At 38.5% G+C, this 17,251-nt stretch overlaps 1 protein-coding gene across 2 annotated transcripts in view; it reads left to right on the top strand.

Moving 5' to 3' along the window:
- DOCK10 (dedicator of cytokinesis 10) overlaps positions 1–17,251 on the top strand; it is a 137,629-nt gene that overhangs the window by 2,899 nt on the left and 117,479 nt on the right. For both annotated transcript variants that reach the window (XM_006906662.3, XM_006906663.3), the window contains exon 2: positions 11,702–11,821. In XM_006906662.3, coding sequence (XP_006906724.1) covers positions 11,702–11,821 — 120 coding nt within the window. The remainder of the gene's footprint in view (positions 1–11,701; positions 11,822–17,251) is intronic.

Genomic DNA, 17,251 nt, shown 5'->3' on the forward strand with positions numbered 1-17,251 from the left:
CCGCGACCACCGCTACTACCTAAGCTTACCCAGAGCCAGTTTGGACCTTCCACAACACAAGCATCAAAACTTTCTAAAAACTAAACCAACAGCAGTAGACTGGCTTCAGAGATGATTTGATAGATATTATGGAAAAAACAATTGAAGTGACAAAATGACCAACAAATGAAGATGAGGGCTAAAATTAGTTCAGAGAATGAAACAATAAATTATTCTGATATTTTTTTGGGTATACTCATATATTGTAGGAAATATATACTCATATATTGTTTGGATATACTCATATATTCTTGGAGATAATTATAGATTATCTGTTTTTATAACGATCATGTGGATTTTGATCTCAACAAACTATTTCTTGCAATAAGGCAAATTTAGAAATGGTCTAATTTTTTAATAATCTAGAATGTTTAACCCGAAGTCTCTGACTTCCTGAAAGGTATAAAACCCAAATTTTATACTTTCATCACCAAGATTGACAATTTTGTTTATTCCGTTTTCTTCAAATGCTGTTTGAAGCTATTTATCTAACTGTGTTGCAATTTTTAATTGTTTTGGAAGTTTCCCTTTTAACCCAATTATCCAGTTTATTATCTAAGAAATGCCTTCATATATTATAATTCGCTTATCAGACAACATGCAATGTGAAGGAGTGCAACTGCGTTATAAGAAAAGTTTGAGGAAAATGAAACTTGTTAGATCATCAAATTGAACTACTTCCCTTAATTTTTAAAACATGTATGGTGTTCTGTAGCTTTCTTTTTAATTGTCTATTTTCTTTAAAACCCAATCGTTCAGTATAATCTCTGGTGCATAAGAAATCCATAAAATGGCAGTGTCTTTCCTCAGTTGCGTGTCTTAGTTTGGATAGATTAAGTACACGATTAGCTTAAATTATTACATCGTCTGCAGGGTCAGAAAAAAAAATGCAAAATCTATTTAAATAAATGTGAGTTGATAGTTTTAGGTTTTTGCTGGCTTGTAGATCATTAATCTGCAAAATTTCAAAGTATTTGGAAAAGTTTGGATACGTGCAAAAACTCTTGCTCGCCTCTTTAGTAAGAGCCTATCAACAGTTGAATAGAACATTGAAAAATAGACAGAAGATCTAGTCTGAACATCTTTAAGACATCTCCCACATTCTTCATTTTATAATATGTATTGCACTATTGTCTTTCAACTCTAATTTTTATCTTTCATTCTTCCACATTAATGTAAATAGCCTCCCTCCTGGTCGTCTGTACTTCCTTACTTACTGTTACTCTTTGTTTTATACAAACATTCAGTTACCTATTTAGGATATTTTATAATGAGCCAGTTAGCTGAAAGGTAGCACAGAAATCCCAGGATGATGGTTGCAAAAAAACAAAGAAATGAGACTGAATCAGAGTCGAAACACAGTGGAAAATAAGGATAAAAGCTATAATGGACAGCTTGGAGAAAGCAAAGGACAGAAGTAACTGGAGGATTCAGATTCAATCTGGACCACAGAAATGGAGAAGTGTAGATTGAAACTTGATCTGGCCTAAGAATCAGCCCCATCAGAAGGCTCTGGGTGTGGCCACAGCCGTAGGAAGGAGCCAGCTTTAGGTGCCAGGTAGCTGCAGAGAAGGTGCTTTCAAAGTGAACTCAGGAGAGGTGCCTGCAACTTAACCAAGAATGAGCTTACATTCCTCAAGACTGACTTCTGAGAGAGAGAGAGAGAGAGAGAGAGAGAGAGAGAGAGAGAGAGAGAGAGACAGACAGACAGACAGACAGACAGACAGAGACAGACAGACAGACAGACAGAGACAGACAGAGAGAGAGAGAAGAGTTAAGTCAGGAGAGAGGCAAGGTGGAGGAGGACTGCCACACTGGTCAGAGTTAACTCCATGAAGACGCCCTTCACAACGATCTGAGCAGGAGGTGGGTTATTTGTCAAAGCGGGGGAGTGCCACAGCAAACAGGAAGTAACACCATGATCCCAATAGCTCTCTTTATTTCCTGATGGTTGCAGTGATACAAAATTTTCTGAATTTACAGATTCCCTCAGTTAATGGCATTTTCCTTTGTGGTTTTTGACACAGACATTATCTACCATTCTTTATACGGTTCTTTAATGTACTTTTTAATTTTTTCTTCATCTTTTGTTCGTTTGTACCCTCTTATAAATAATTTTTTTACCCTCTATCCTTACCACTCCCTTCCCTGAGGTGACCAGTGACCTCATACCAACCCCTAGATTTCTAATGTCCTTCACTGCAGAACTCACAAAGGGAGCAAGAATAATTCTCAAAATTGTAGCTCTGTTTTAGAATCTTCTGACCAGGAAAATAAAGCTTCTCTGTTGTCTATTGCTACAAGGCCATGACCTTGATAGTGGAGTGGAGTGGACCACAGGCTTCATGCTGAGCTGGGTTGAAATATCAGTTTTTCCATCAATTTGCTGAGCAAGTTCTCAGAATCCAAGTTTCTGCATCTGTAAAATAAAGCAACAATAATCTTTTCTAGACTCGATGAGAGAAAGTGTTAAATACTGATCATGGTCCTTGCCATTTGATCATGATAGTAGTAGTAGGAAAAGAATAACTATTATTAGCATATGTGGAGTAAATTATAAAAAAATGGTAGTTTCTCTTGTTACTATTCATATTAAATTATTTGGTGTGACTGTGTTATTTCTACAAGCAAATATAGATGAATTAGTTCTAATATAACAAATATAGCAAATGTTACTCTGCAGATGAAAATGGCAGAATAAAGGAAGATGAAGTGGGGCTAGCAGTGGCTTAGAGATGCCTGGCCTGTCATATACTCTAGGGGCCTGCCACTACTTCCAAAACAACCCAGCACCTCCTAGGAGAGAAAATTATAGTATATGGAATGTCATCGCTGAAAGCAAATATGGATGTAAACTTATTTTTTGGCCCCCATTTGTTCTGGTGTCATAAGAGCTTGGTGAGTTAGGCTTAATGTAAATTAGAGATGAGGCCTTCGCTAGGTTTATCACCTTGGAAAACCAAGAAAATGCTTAAGTTCCCCTATGCCCAAGGTGCATGATGCCAGATGTATGTTTTATAGAATGAGATGATGTTGTAATTCATTAGTAATACATGAGTTTACTAAACCCAAATTCCTACACTTCGAGGAGTCATTGACTGTGAGAGATTCTCCCTTCGGACCGTTGAGAACCAAATAAAGGTAATTTGAGGAGATACAGCAGTCCCTTATTATAGGTGCTGTTCCTCCTATTATATCATATTAGATTTCTCTATTTGCAAGAAGAAACGTAAACAAGCATAGTCCAGAGAAGGGAACATAAGGGGAAATGGAGATGGTCTGTGAGAACAGGGATGGAAGCAGTGCATCTCAGGGCGGTGGACAGCAGGGGGTCTTGGCGTTTGGCACTGATGGGCAGTCACGTGGATGTTGGCAACTTTCCACTCAAGTTTCAGAGTTCCGAGGGCAGCGTTGACTAGACCTCGTTGGGGTCACACATCTTGGCTGCAGAAGAGCAGGACCCGTTTAATTATCAGACCCGCCAAGATGACTCCTTATGAGTATGGAGGGGAAATTAAGTCACCAGAAGGAAATTAAAATGCTAGTACTAAAACAAACAAACAAAAAACAGGATGGGTGTCACATAAGCCAAAAAACAAATGTCCACTATTCATATTCAATTTCAGGTACCCAAAGGGAAGAAAGGAAATAAAAGAGCTATTTACATTCAAGTGTGTGTGACATGTATGGTTTCGTGTATATACATGCACACACCCCTCACACTTGGCTTGTTTGTGAAAGTTCATTTGTGTAACTGTCAAAGAACTAAAATAGCATCAAAATTTAAGCTAGTGGCAGCTTTCATCACAGACTTCCTATAAATTAATCTAAAATTCTCAGCACTTTGCTCTAAGGCTTTAATTCCCCTGGTGTCAGGCAGGCTTGTAATTGGGTTGTGATGTATTTTTAATGATATTTATTATCTTTCAAGTGTTTCTAGAAAACTAAATGAGACATGTAATTTAATTTGATTTAGATCTTTTTGGATATTTTCTATTTCTTTACAAGCACCAGTATTAGAAGAAGCAGCCACTTTAATTTTTTTTTTATTATTTGCCATACATTTTTAACATGCTCCTATAATATATATATGGTCAAATTTTCTTAAAAAGAAAATAAGACTTAAAAGTTCTGAGTTCAGTTTGAAAGTACACCATATATTACAGGTCCTATAGAGCTCATTTACGTTCTTTATTTTCCTACTGAAATTAAGGGTTAACAAAATAGAACAGTCTGATTTTTCTAACTATAATGTTTATATTAAGTATCGTGATTAACCTTGATATTTGCAAAGGGCTTTATAATTTACCAAGTTTAACCTGGTTTATTTCACTGAAATGGACAGATATTTAAAGAGTTACTACTGGTTGATTTCTTCTGAGATCTATGTCTTTTTTCGTTACCAAGGGAACCATTTCCAAATTAAGCTTAATCTGAGCTTGCCCAGCTGTACAGTTCTTAACTTTGATTTAGCTAGTGTTTTTCCATTCTCATGAAACTGTGTAGTTCAAGACAGAGAGAAGGGTAAAAGGTCAACATAAGATGCCTTATTCATTACTTAATCATTTCCTTTTGGGTAAGAAAAGCTTGTCTTGTTTTCTGAAGCTCATACATTTGAGAAGTTGTCCAGTGGAACTCCCTTTGATGAAAGGCTGAATTAAATCTGTCACACGACCACAGGCTGACAGCTGTGCAATGGATCCAGCTGCCTGGGCTCTCTCCAATTTTCTCATTTGTTTTAAACACAAATAGTGTGGAAGTTGGTTCCATGCCAATCACACTAAGGCCGAAGGGTCCTGGATTAAATTAAGGCCTGAAGAATTCATGTGTCATCTAGATCTTTTATTTCCTCCAAGAAAATTAATCAGTTATCTTGATTATGCAGAAATGAGTTTACAGCTGTGTTTCTAATTTCTTGTGGAGATCTTGAGATTGGAATTCAAATTTTTTAAGGTCTCTCTAAAGACTCCATGGATTCTCACTGTTAGCTATTTACTTGTCTGCGTACCAAAATGAGAAGAGGATGTTTAGATAATTGACATGTCATGCCCAGATAGAATCTACTGTATTGGTCCTAAAGTAAACATCTATTTTTATCTGTTTGCTTTTCTGGGTCATTAGCCAAGATGCAAAGTTTCGTAAGCAGAAGAAAGCATTCAAATATAGGAGTAATTCTGTTATGAATATTCAAATGAGAATAAGGTTTCATTTCATATCTAGAAATGACAAGGTGATTGAGAAAGACAGAGAAAGTCCCAGTTAGCATCACAGGATGTACTGCATGTCATAGAAAAAACATAAAGCTTCTCAAAGGTGGGAAAAAAACTCTTTTCATAGTAAGCATTTCTTGGAAAGATCAGATTTTCTGAAAAGGAGAGCAAAGAGCAACTAGTTCAAATGGATAAACTAGAGTGACCTTCACAGTGAGTCACCAAGGTTTGGCTCCCTAATTATACTTAAAATTTAGAACGGAAGTACAAATTAGTAGCTGATGGATGGTCATGGGGGTGGGGAGCACAGCATAGGGAATGCAGTTAGCATTAACACCTTGGCTAGGTGGAGGGTCAGGGGAGGGAGGGAGTAATTGGGGAGATAGTTTTATGAACTATATAGATGTCTAACCCATGTACTGTATACTTGAAATTAATTTAAATAACTACATTTTAGAAAATCTTCTGTATATTTGAAACTCTTCAAAATAAGAGTTGGGGAAAAAAAATTTAGAACACAAATATCGGCCTGTAACACGAGGGACCTGCTGTGGAGGTCGCCCTCCATTCCTCATCGCATCACCCCCTTTCCCTGATTAGCCCTCTGTGAGCCTGATAAGGCCCCAGTGCTGACAAGCCTCACCTGCCTGTGTGTGTGTTAGAGCTACAGAAAGAAATTCTAAGTATCTACAACTTGATTGTTCTCTAGGTATTTATATTTGCAAAGTTAATGAGTTTAATAGGAAATCAATCTTAAATTGAATCCCTTTTTTTTAAATCCAGGGGTATAAATACATAAAAATACTTTCTAGAATGGTTCTCAAAGGAAATAAAATATTCGTTGCTGATATACACAATTAGGTAGCTTACTACACTTTCTGTTCTGGTGGGGATAAAGCAGCCTGACGATGCAAGAGATAGTTGAAGGAGACGATGCTCCTTTTTTTTTTTTTTTATTTCACTGTTTTCCTTATGTTCTTACCTCTTTTGCCTCCATAGAATCATTAGTTTGTTTAATCATTAACATTTGTTTGTTTGTTTAGTAAAGGAAATTTAGGCAGTAAATATAGAAGTATGTAGCACAGTTCGTGGTACATGGATTATTTAGTGAAATTGTTTCAATTGGTTGATTGGTTTGACTTGGTTTTAGTATAAATAAAACAGGTGGGGTGATTTTCAGTTATTTTCAAATAAAGACAAATATATATTTGTGCGGCATTTGGGGGTTTGCTTAGCATAGTTGCATATTTTGTCTCCTCATTCTTACAACTCTGTCGTAGGCAGGAAGCTGCTCTTTGACTCATCGGAGTCACCCTCACCAAGTCTTAAATGACCTATTCAATTATGTAGTTGGTAGGTAAAAGACCTTAAACTTCCAACTATAGATTCTGATTTGTAATCCTTTGTGACAATGATCAGTGCACAGAGGTGTTTAAGTAACTTACCACATGTTTATGGTCCTCTATACAGAGCTTAAAATACTTTAGTTAATATGTTGCTAATTATTCTTCACTTTTTTGTTGGCAGTAGCTTCCAGAACCACACATATAATCTGTAATTATATTCCATAGTTTCCTTTTCCCAGTGTTTTATTTATCTTATTTTAATTACTTGACAATATTAGTGGTTGAATTTCCATGTGAAGTCCCACCGTGATTTTCTAGGTTTCCTCTCTGGTGGATTTGCAAAGCGTAAACAATTTTAAAATCAAACAACTCACGGAGGCATGATGATTTGAAAGAGTGAGTTTATTATAGAAAATTTAGAAAATGTGAAAAGTCAAAATAGCAGAATCCTAAAAGTCATAGTCTCATCCAAATATAATAGCTGATAATATTTAGCTATATCTCTAATCTTTTTTCTTTAAATTTTTAAAATCCTGTGCAGTGATTCTGGTGCAATATTTATTTCCACTTTTACTTAATAATAATAATACATGAGCAATTTTACTTGTTATTACAAACTTCAAAAAAATCAGTTTCAATGGTCGTGTCTTATTTCTTAGACTGAATGTGGCATAATTTCCTAATCATTTCTTATCCTTGATAATTTATTATTTCACATTGTTGGCTGACCAAGTCCTTCAGGCCTTACTACCCCTTACAGATCTAGGTATTCTGGATTCAAATTTTAATGTCATAATATGTGTGAATCCAGAACCATCGTCAAGATGAACTTGACCTTCTTTCCTTCATTTCATCTTGATCATGGACCCCAACCTCCTCGTGTTTTCCCACAAAAGCCAGTCATGAAAAATGTCATGAGTCAACTAACTGTACTGAAGAATTGAACAGTTACAAGGAGAAATTGTCACCGCATGTACTGCACAATTATATGTTGATTTATTCCAACCCTATTCTGCTTTCCATATCCTTCCAAAGCTCATGATAGCACTAACTCTTTCTCCACAACACATAATTTTTTAAAAAACATAAACCACGCTTTTTTGAGCTGCAGCTCTGGTGTCTTCACTTTTTAGATGTAGCTTCCACCAGCCCTCCTGCCATTCTTGCCTCTATTGGATGAAGGTGAATATATTTTCTCCAACTTGTTACAAAGATAATTTTTCAAAGGCATCTTTGTATAAATCTTGGATCCTATGTGTGATTGTGTTTTTAATGTAATTCCAAATAGAAAGGAATTTCTGTATGAAATTATATAAATTTATTTACTCAACAAATATTTATTGAGTGCCTACTATTTGCTCTTTGTACACATTAAATTTATAATACAAGTATTTTAAATCCATGGCTAGTGAAAATGTAAGACTTACAGGCTTTATCTACTTGGCACTTATGTGATAAGCACTAGGATATGGTACAGTTCTGAGAGCATAACAAATATTACCCCACTGAATCCTATGACGTAGCTACTACTGAGATGTCCATTTTACAGATTGGGAAGCTGAGGCACAGAGATTCTAATTAACATACCCAAAGTTCCATAGCCCATAAGTGGCAACGTTAGGACTAGGACCCCAGGACTTCTGGTTCTAGAGTGCACATTACACTCTCTGTCACATCTCAACATAGAAAACCTGTAACCACACTCTCCCTTTTATTTTGGACTTTTCCTAAAACAAGGCTACATTGTCTAGGTTATTTCTTAGTTAGATTGTACTTCTATTCTGGAGAGAGGTCCAGGTTAGTAATTTAGTCATTTAATTTTTCTATGTTACGTACTTCGGATGCTTACTTCTTCTGTGTCATTTCTTCACCCATTTGATTTTGAATTATAATTCTGAAAATAACACAGATCTTTGTCAGGGAACACTGTGTTCTTGAAATTAGAATCTTTAGCCAAGGCATGGACTGTCTGCCATCTCCAAACCAATTAAATGGCTCTTGGCAGCCCTGGCTATTACCTAGATGGCAGGTTGACCAACTCCAGGACTTAGATGTTGTGTTGGCATTCCACAAGGAGTGGGGGAATAAGTAGAGGGGAAGGGAGCATTTGTTTTTGTGACAGGAGCTCATTCTTCTGATGTGGAACTAAATGAGAGGAGAGCTGTGGATTTGGGGAAGTAGATCAAATAAATCTCTTAATACTGCATAAGAAGAATAGGGCCTATTACCCCCTAGGCTCAACACCAACCCTGCTGCATAATAACAGGTACTGGTGGGTGCCTTTTCCCAGGCCTGGAGTGACTTTAGAATAGCTAATTAAATTCATTACTCATCTGAGAGAAAGAAATAAGAGTAAAAAGCACTATAAAAACCAATCCAGTTCAGGGTAATCTTGGCACATGCCTCCTCCCAGTTGGTGCATTTCCAAAAGCAAGAGGCACATTAAATTCAGGAGGGACAGCTCAACCATTGTAAAGCTGTAAATTAATGCTGCTCAGTTTCCAGTTTTGCTCAATGTCTCTGTAAGCAGCAAGAGTGAGAAATTAACTGATCCCACCATCTTTGTATATATCTGTCTCTTTGACCAAAACACTGAGCAGGCAGTTCTCCTGCTCCAGAGAGAACTACTAGTTCCATAGCCTGGATTCTCACCATCACAGATGCATAATGCATTTGTGGCAAACATGGCCAAATCCCAGGCTCTAGGTGCTATGGAAAATATCACCGTTATTTTCATTTTTAAAGTGCATAGCCACAAAATTATAAAACATTGACTATCTTGAGTTTTACACATTAGTTAATAAATTCCCTGGTAAGATAGACCTTAACTAATATATCCACCCCATACGTCAAGACTTAATAAATTAGATGAAGCATATCTGCTAGGTTTTGCAACTCCATGTCAAAATAACCTCAGTGCAACAATTTAATCAGGAAAGGCGTAATAAGTGTCATTCATTGATTAGCTGGTATGTCATAGCCTGAAATGAATAAATAAAAGTCTACCCTCCAACAGATGCTTACAGTTTATGCCTTTTATTGGGTATATCAAAGAGAGTTTAGAATTTATTTTTTTGCGGTTTTATTTATAACCTGTGACATGTGAGCTCTGCTTTTCCTATTATGCTAATTTAGGTGGGATTAGCTTTAGGTGGTGTGTAGGCTCAGTAAAGCATCTTCTTTGAAGATCTTCTCATCTACAGCTTGTTTATTAATGCTGCAATTTGCATATAAGCAGAGATGAAATTTAAAAGATAGTGTGAACAAGATGGTGGATGGTCTCTTAAAACGTCTCAGTGACATTTGCCTTTAAACTTATTGATTGCAACATACACTAAACCACTCCTACACTCACTCCTATTCATGTTGGCATGAGGAAAGGGGAGAGGAGGGAAAGTGATCGTAGCCACGTCAGGAGCTGTTGGTCTATGAAACCAAAGGGCATCATATACTTAAGCTGAAGAAACAGCGAGGGAAAGGGACGTAACCAGCCAACTCTGTCGGAGATCAGAGCTTTCTGATGGTGTTACAGTACATTTTGTTTTATTTGCTACATTTTATACACAAACACAATATTAAGGGAAGAAAGAGGTTCCAGATTAAGCCAAGTGTTTCAGACCTGAAGGTTTTTTAGGGGCGGTTGGTAATATAAATGTGTGACTTTGCCAGGGCAGGAAGTTATAGATAAGAACTACCGAGGTCTGCAGCTGAACTGGAGTGAAATACCACCACTCAAGGCATTCAAAGCCGACTAAAAATAAAATATAATAAATGTTGGAGCCAAATCAAACATCTGGAGACTGCATTTGCCTCTCAAGCTGTCATTTTGTGATCCTTGGAATTAATCCTTTTGCCTGGGAAAAGAGGGAATAGGAACTTAAAATAAGTCTAAACAAAATAATCATATCGAACGACAGGGATCCTAGGAGGACTTTTGTTTTTAGTTACCCAAATCATGCCATAGTGCCTCTGTATTTTCCCCTTCAAAATATTGACTGTTTCACAGCTTTTTCACTAAGTAGATTATGTTGGGGCTTTACCAGTAGAGATCTTCCAAACAAGGCCTTAAAAATGGGGAGGGGAAGGTTGGTAGGAAACAGTTCGTTGATATCATTGATCTGAAAAAGAAAAGTTTTTTTTTTCTTCACAAGATCACTTTAGCATACAAAATTTATGGTGACCACTTCAGCTTCCAGGAGCCCCCAAATAATACAAAAGGCCATTTCTTTTCGTTTAGGTTACACAAATCCTTCATCAAAGGGCCAAGGGAATTCAGATAATATCCTTGGTTTCTGTTTTGTAATGTTTTTGTCTTTCTTTGGGGTTCTATCTTCCTCACTTTGTGAGTTCTATTCTGTCGGGTAAACACGTCAACCCTACAGTGAAACGATCTTACCTTCTCCCACTGACATTGGTCTCTTTGGTGCTTTGGGTAGTTTCTTTGATGGAGGCACCTTGCCTCTTGGCTTCAGGATTTCAGTGAGGTGTGTTTATCTGGCTATTTTTTCAGACTCTTCTCCATTTTCACTCACTGTATCCATAATAGTTATGTTGGACAGTTCTGTTAGAGAATTACTCAGCTTCTCTTTATAGCGGCAAAGAGGATCGGAGCCAAGCAATTAATCTTGACACAGAATCCATGCTTCAGTGACAACTAAGGCAGTCTGTGATACTTTGATTGCTAGCAGGGAGCCAACATTTTAAAACAGATCCAAGTAGACCTCACAAAGAAGTATCTAATTCAGCAAAAATGATGATCACCATCATAATACTATGTCTTTCCTCCCATTGACAAAGGTAAAGTTTATATAAACATCTGCTCTATGGATGAGAAAGGACTAAGACCATGAGCTTCGGAGGCTCAGTGCGAACAGCTTGAATTACTGAGAGAGATGTCAAGTATTTCAAGATCTTCTCATATCATTTCAGATCCGGAAATAAGTTTTGTGGCTTTGCCCTAAAATGCCAGGAGTCTCTGTGACTCCATCAGAAGGGTTGCCCAAGGTCAACACCTTGGTGATACTAAGAAATGAAACCCATCCAGGTGTTGAGAAGATATGAGACCGTATGTGTCAGTGGTTAACGTCACATTTTTTTTTTCCACAGCAAGAAAAGCCCAGGCTCCTTGAACCCTTGGATTATGAAACTGTCATTGAAGAACTTGAAAAGACCTATCAGAATGACCCTCTTCAAGATCTCCTGTTCTTCCCCAGTGACGACTTTTCAGTAAGTGTCCTCCTTTCAAGCCATCTAAGTTCAGGAGGGACCCACAAGGTGAACTTCTCAAGGGTGCTATGTTCCCTTGTAGATTTGGGGAGCTCAATGCTCTTCCTGTGGCCACCCTACAACACAGTCATTGCAGTCGTTGAGAGTCCACATCTGGCAATAAAAAGTGCCCAAAGATCTTGTAAAGTTGGAAGATCGAGGGCTCAGTGACACAGTGGCTGCTGGGATGGGAGTGGCACAGGATGCTGCCTGGATCCAGCTGGTACTGTGTCCCGGCCAGTGTCTGAGTGTGTCTAATCACTGTCTCTCCCAGCCTCCCAGGGCACTTCCTCCCTCAGGCTATTTCTTACTGAAAACTTTGAAACAACTGAAACCAACCAATGACAAAGGCAGTAATCTCTTGACGCAAAAGATGCAATTCTTAAAAATCGCCATTCATCTTGGTTGTTCTTTAATAAGAAACCGTTGAGGCTTTCGGCCAAAGAATGTTAGGCAAGCAATCCTCGTGGAAGCATTTGTGGTCTGAGATGTGTCCTCTTTAGGACAGTGTTCACTGGCACATGGAATGCTCCTAGGGTGGTAAAGAAAATGAATAAAAAGGAAATTTGTTTTGGAGACACACGGTAAAGCCCCCATGTATCCCAACCTTCCATTGTGGTCATCCTAAACATTTAAAAATTGTTAGTAAATATCTCAATGGGCAGATGGTGATTTTTCTTGTTTGTTTGTTTGTTTGTTTGTTTGTTTCCTTGAAGAAAAGTACTCTCAGACATGAGCATCTTATAGCATATGAAAAGGCAGCTCCAGGGTAACCCTGTGAAATAGCCATTATCCATGGGACCTTCTGTGTGGTTGCTGGGGCCTCAGTGCTCACACTTCCTCAAACAGCCTCAAACTTCCGTTCCCTCCCTTACCTCTTAGGGCAGATCTGGCTTCTGGATTCGAAAAGGTTTTTTTTTTTTTTCCCCCCACCTTCCTCCATGGACTAATAAAAAAGAAGGCATATGAAAGTTAACAATTTTTGCTCCAACTACAAAGAAGAACGGAAGAAAGGAGGCAGATTTGTAGCTAGGAAAAAAGAAACTCTTCCAATCTGTTTTTCAGAATTTTAAATGGCTCCCACGTTAGCATTTGACACACTTTAAGAGAGGCTTATCTCGTGCAGAAATCTCATTTCCGTGGTTGGAACAGGCCACTGGGTCTTCAATTGCAAGCATAAAGTTGAACCACGTCTTATTTTTTTAATTCCACATCCTCATTTTCTTTCAGACTAAAGATAAACTTGACAAATAGCCTCTTTCTATCAAACAACATACAAAAACTTGAACCTTGGAACACCTTCTAGCTCTGTTGTTCAGAAATATGTCAAAAGCTACTCCAAGTTCCCCTAACTTAAGAAGAGAGGGGAAGCATGTAGATGGGATGAAACATTTGCACTGAATTCAAATTCATTTTTTGGCATCTTCCCACATTTGTTTACGTTAAGGATGGTCTAAGTTAAGGATGGATGCCATCCTTAGTGGTGTAAACAGAGCACAAAATAATATCCTTCTTTTAATTTCCCTGATGTGAACATTCCAATAAATACACTGAAATTTTTTGTCCTGTGCTTGCTTAAAATCCTTCTGTGGCCACCCAAATGAAGAGCTAATACCTAGGCATTGCCCAAGAGCTTCTGGTCCTTGCCTATTTCTCAAGGTCATAGTCTTCCACCCCCACTCAAACCCCACTTTTATCATATGGGGTAAAATACTGGCATGATTCTGAACATAACATTCTATCACTCCTCAGACTATGTCCTTCCTTTATTCATTCAACGAATGTATAATATTAAATATTAATCGTGAATCTCAGAATGAGGAAAGAGCAGTAATTAGAATTTACCTCGTTTTAATAGAGCTTGCATTTTGAGTAAACAAATTAATTAACAAGATACTTCAGATAAAATCCAGTTCTATGAAGAAAATGAGACAGGTCCATGCAATAGAAACTGACTAGAAGAATTGAGTTGGACTGCATGGTCAAGGACAACACCATTAACAAGGTGACGTTCGACCCGAGTTCTGAATTCCCAAGGGGCACCAGCCATACTAAGACCTGGAGAAGGAAAGAGAGCTTCAGGATGAAGGAAGTTGCTGCAAAGGCCCTGAGAGCTCTGAGTTTGACAAGCGGTGTGGACAGAGAGAGGGGTCCGAGATGAGGTCAGGCAAGGACAAAACGATGCATTTGCATCCATCCAGAATGTAAGTGGCAAGCGGCGAATCCCAGGAGTGTTTCAAGTAGAACGAATGACCTGGTGCATATTATTAGAACATGTAACAGGGCGAAGAGGAAACTGGGAGACCAGCTGGGAGAATAGCTCCCAATTAGCGGGTACTCAAGAGATATTTGATGCCACCTACTCCCTATTAACAGAAAATGTCATTGCAGACAAATAGCTAAATTTTCATTTGCATCGAGCACCTGACAAACAAAAGAATAGTGTTGAATATTATTACTACATAAAGTTACCAGGTTTTGAACAAAATTCAGATGGATGGTTTTCCATCTTTCCTGCTCTACAGGATAAAGGTTGACAAACTATGGTGCATGGGTGGCCTGCTGCCTATTTTTGTATGTCCCGTGAACTAAGAATGTTTTTTTATGTTGGTTTTTTTTTTTTTAACACTGCCATATATTTTCTTCATACAACTGGTTAAATAGTTAAAGAAAAAAAATAAGAAGAAAATTTGGTAGCTCATAACGATTGTATGAGCGTCAGATTTTGGAATCCATAAGTAAGGATTTACCTGAACACAGCGGTGCCGTTTCATTCACCTGTTGTCAATGGCTGCTTTCATGATACAACTATAGTGTTGTAACAGAGGTGTAGTGATTGCAGCAGAGACAGGGGACCCTAAAAAATTTATCTGACCCTTTTCAGAAATAGTTTGGAGAGCTCTGCTTTAAAAAAAAAAAAAAACTATTCTTTTTTTTTTTCCTTTTCTTCTGTGTAAAGACTCTTCCTTAAATACCCTCTGCCCCTATCTGCTCCATCCATAGACTATATAGCACATTTTAGGGGTGTTGGTCACCAACAGCAAGCTTCCTGTTCACCTGGCTAACAGCATTTCTCAGACTTGACCTTGAGCAGCGGTAAGAATTCTGTGAGATGTGTGTAGACGGTCTCCACTGACCCAGTGGGGAGTGGTAGTAGGTGACCATTCCAATCCCAAGGCATTGGGAAGGAAGGGGAGCAATTCCAGACTCTCCACTCCCCCTCCAGTTGTCCCAGTCGTGTCCTACAGCTTGGAGAATCCAGCTCACTTCTATGTTTCCATGTTTCCAAGCACCCACACTTAGAACAGACATGATTCATTACTTGGTTTGTTTAATCAATATTTATTCAGCACCCACAAGGTGCTGAATATAGAACAGCACTTCCTAGATGAGTGAGACTGACAAGAAAAGCAAAAACCCTGTGACGAAGGAGTGTGTGCCCTAATATGGATGAAAAATCCAGTTGATTAAGAATGCTTATGGTTAAGAAATATCAAGAACCAGGGGCTTCGTCTGGCACTTGATACACCTTAAAGGACCTTATTTTTCACCAGGGCAGTATTCCCACATTGTTTCTCTCTATTCGGGCTCCTGGCCCAAGCCATCATCATCATCATCCTTTTTTTGCCTGGATCCCCGGAAGTGTCCTTTACGGGGTCTTCCTACTTCCTGCCTTGCCCACTTTGATTCATTTAAAGGAAGTTTTTAGAAATGCAAATCAGATAATGCTAGGCCTTCAGCTAAAACTTTTCATGGTTTCCCATTTCTTTATCATCTGGTTCTTGATGGTCTCTGAGCCCTTATCTCTCAGCCCTATTTCCTGTGTCACTACATGGATACCTGGCATTCATTCAGTTCCCTGAACTTGCCAAGCTCATGGGGCCTTAATGCTGTCTGCACAGCGGGTTCCTGTGTTTCATTCACGATCCAGTTCAAATGCCACCTCTCCAAAGACACATCCCTGACGTGCACCCTACATTACCCCATTCCCATGCCGTGCCACTCTATCGCATCACTCCATTGGCTTCTCTTTAGAGCACTTGGGAGTAGCTGGAAAGATCTCGATTTGCTTCTTTCTCCCCTCTCTCACTCGCTTCTCACCATTGGAGTGTAGCCTTGAGTAGGGCAGGGATGTCTTTTGTCTTGGTCATCATGAGACTCCTAGAAACTAGAACGATACTGGCATGAAGCAGGTGGGAAATAAATGTTTATTTCAGAGATATGTAGAAGACGGCTTTAACCAAAGCTGTCCTTAGGAACCAAAGGCCATCTGAAACAAAATTTGAGAATAAAGAGAGTGAAGTAATTGGCCTGATGATGAGGAACGTGATGGTCAATGTGATACTTTCCTCTCTGACATCACTCAACATATATCACCTTGAAAATCAACGCTAAAGTCGCAATTCCCTTCTCCAGAGGCTCATTCTCTTGCGACAGTGCCTGGCATGGAGCTGCTATCAACAAAGGTTAATTTCTTCCCTGTAGCATTTACTATACTTTTTTCGATGCTTTCTGCTAAGAGACAAGGGAGACATCAGTTTATAACTGTATTTCAAATACTCAACACAACATTGGGCTTATGGGCATTCAATAAATATCACCAAACATTCGATTAAAATTGTCTTCTTCCAGGCTAAAGCACCGCCGTAGAAGCGTTTTCTTTTTTCTTGGCATACCAGATAGAAACGATTTCTCCTGGTGCGTGGGTTCTGGAAACAGGCAGGATGATCTTCTGTATGACTTAGATCATAATGATTCACTAAGAATAAGTAGTTTAGATGCTTTTATTAACTCATTCATTTCAAAAGCATGTACCACTTCAATAATTGTATTTGCTACTCCTGTTTTTCTCATCTCGCTTTCTGAAGCTGCGAGCGATAGACACTTAAGATCGAAAAATAAAGAACTTAGTCACCAAATTGTGGCTTAGTGAAATAGGCGAGGAGAATAACGAAGGAAAACAAGAGCTAAAGGACAGTTTCAAGGACACTCTGAATCATATTGTCAAGTGATTCCATTTAAGGAGAGGCAGGTACAAAAAAAGCAGAACAAAAAGTGAAAAAGCCAGAAATTAGTTTCTTACTGAGTGAAAGGTATGGAGAGCCTGAGCTGTAATCGTTTCTGGGAGATATAAAACCTCAAGTAAGAAAGTTGAAAGGTCCGAAAGCTAGCATACATCACGAAGTGGGAAAGCCACCTAATCACCTGTTTCAAGACTGCCCACACCCCACACCGGTAAAACTGCCTTATTTCAACTCAGCTTCATGGCCCAACTTCTGTGAGCTAAGGTGTGTATACCACCAATATAAACAAAAAAAAACAGTGCTTACACACAAAACATCATACTTTCAACAACGGGCAGTGCCATTTTCAAAGTCAAAGGCGTATGCT

This window comes from Pteropus alecto, unplaced genomic scaffold (assembly GCF_000325575.1).
Source record: "Pteropus alecto unplaced genomic scaffold, ASM32557v1 scaffold110, whole genome shotgun sequence".
Classification (NCBI taxonomy): Eukaryota; Metazoa; Chordata; class Mammalia; order Chiroptera; family Pteropodidae; genus Pteropus; species Pteropus alecto.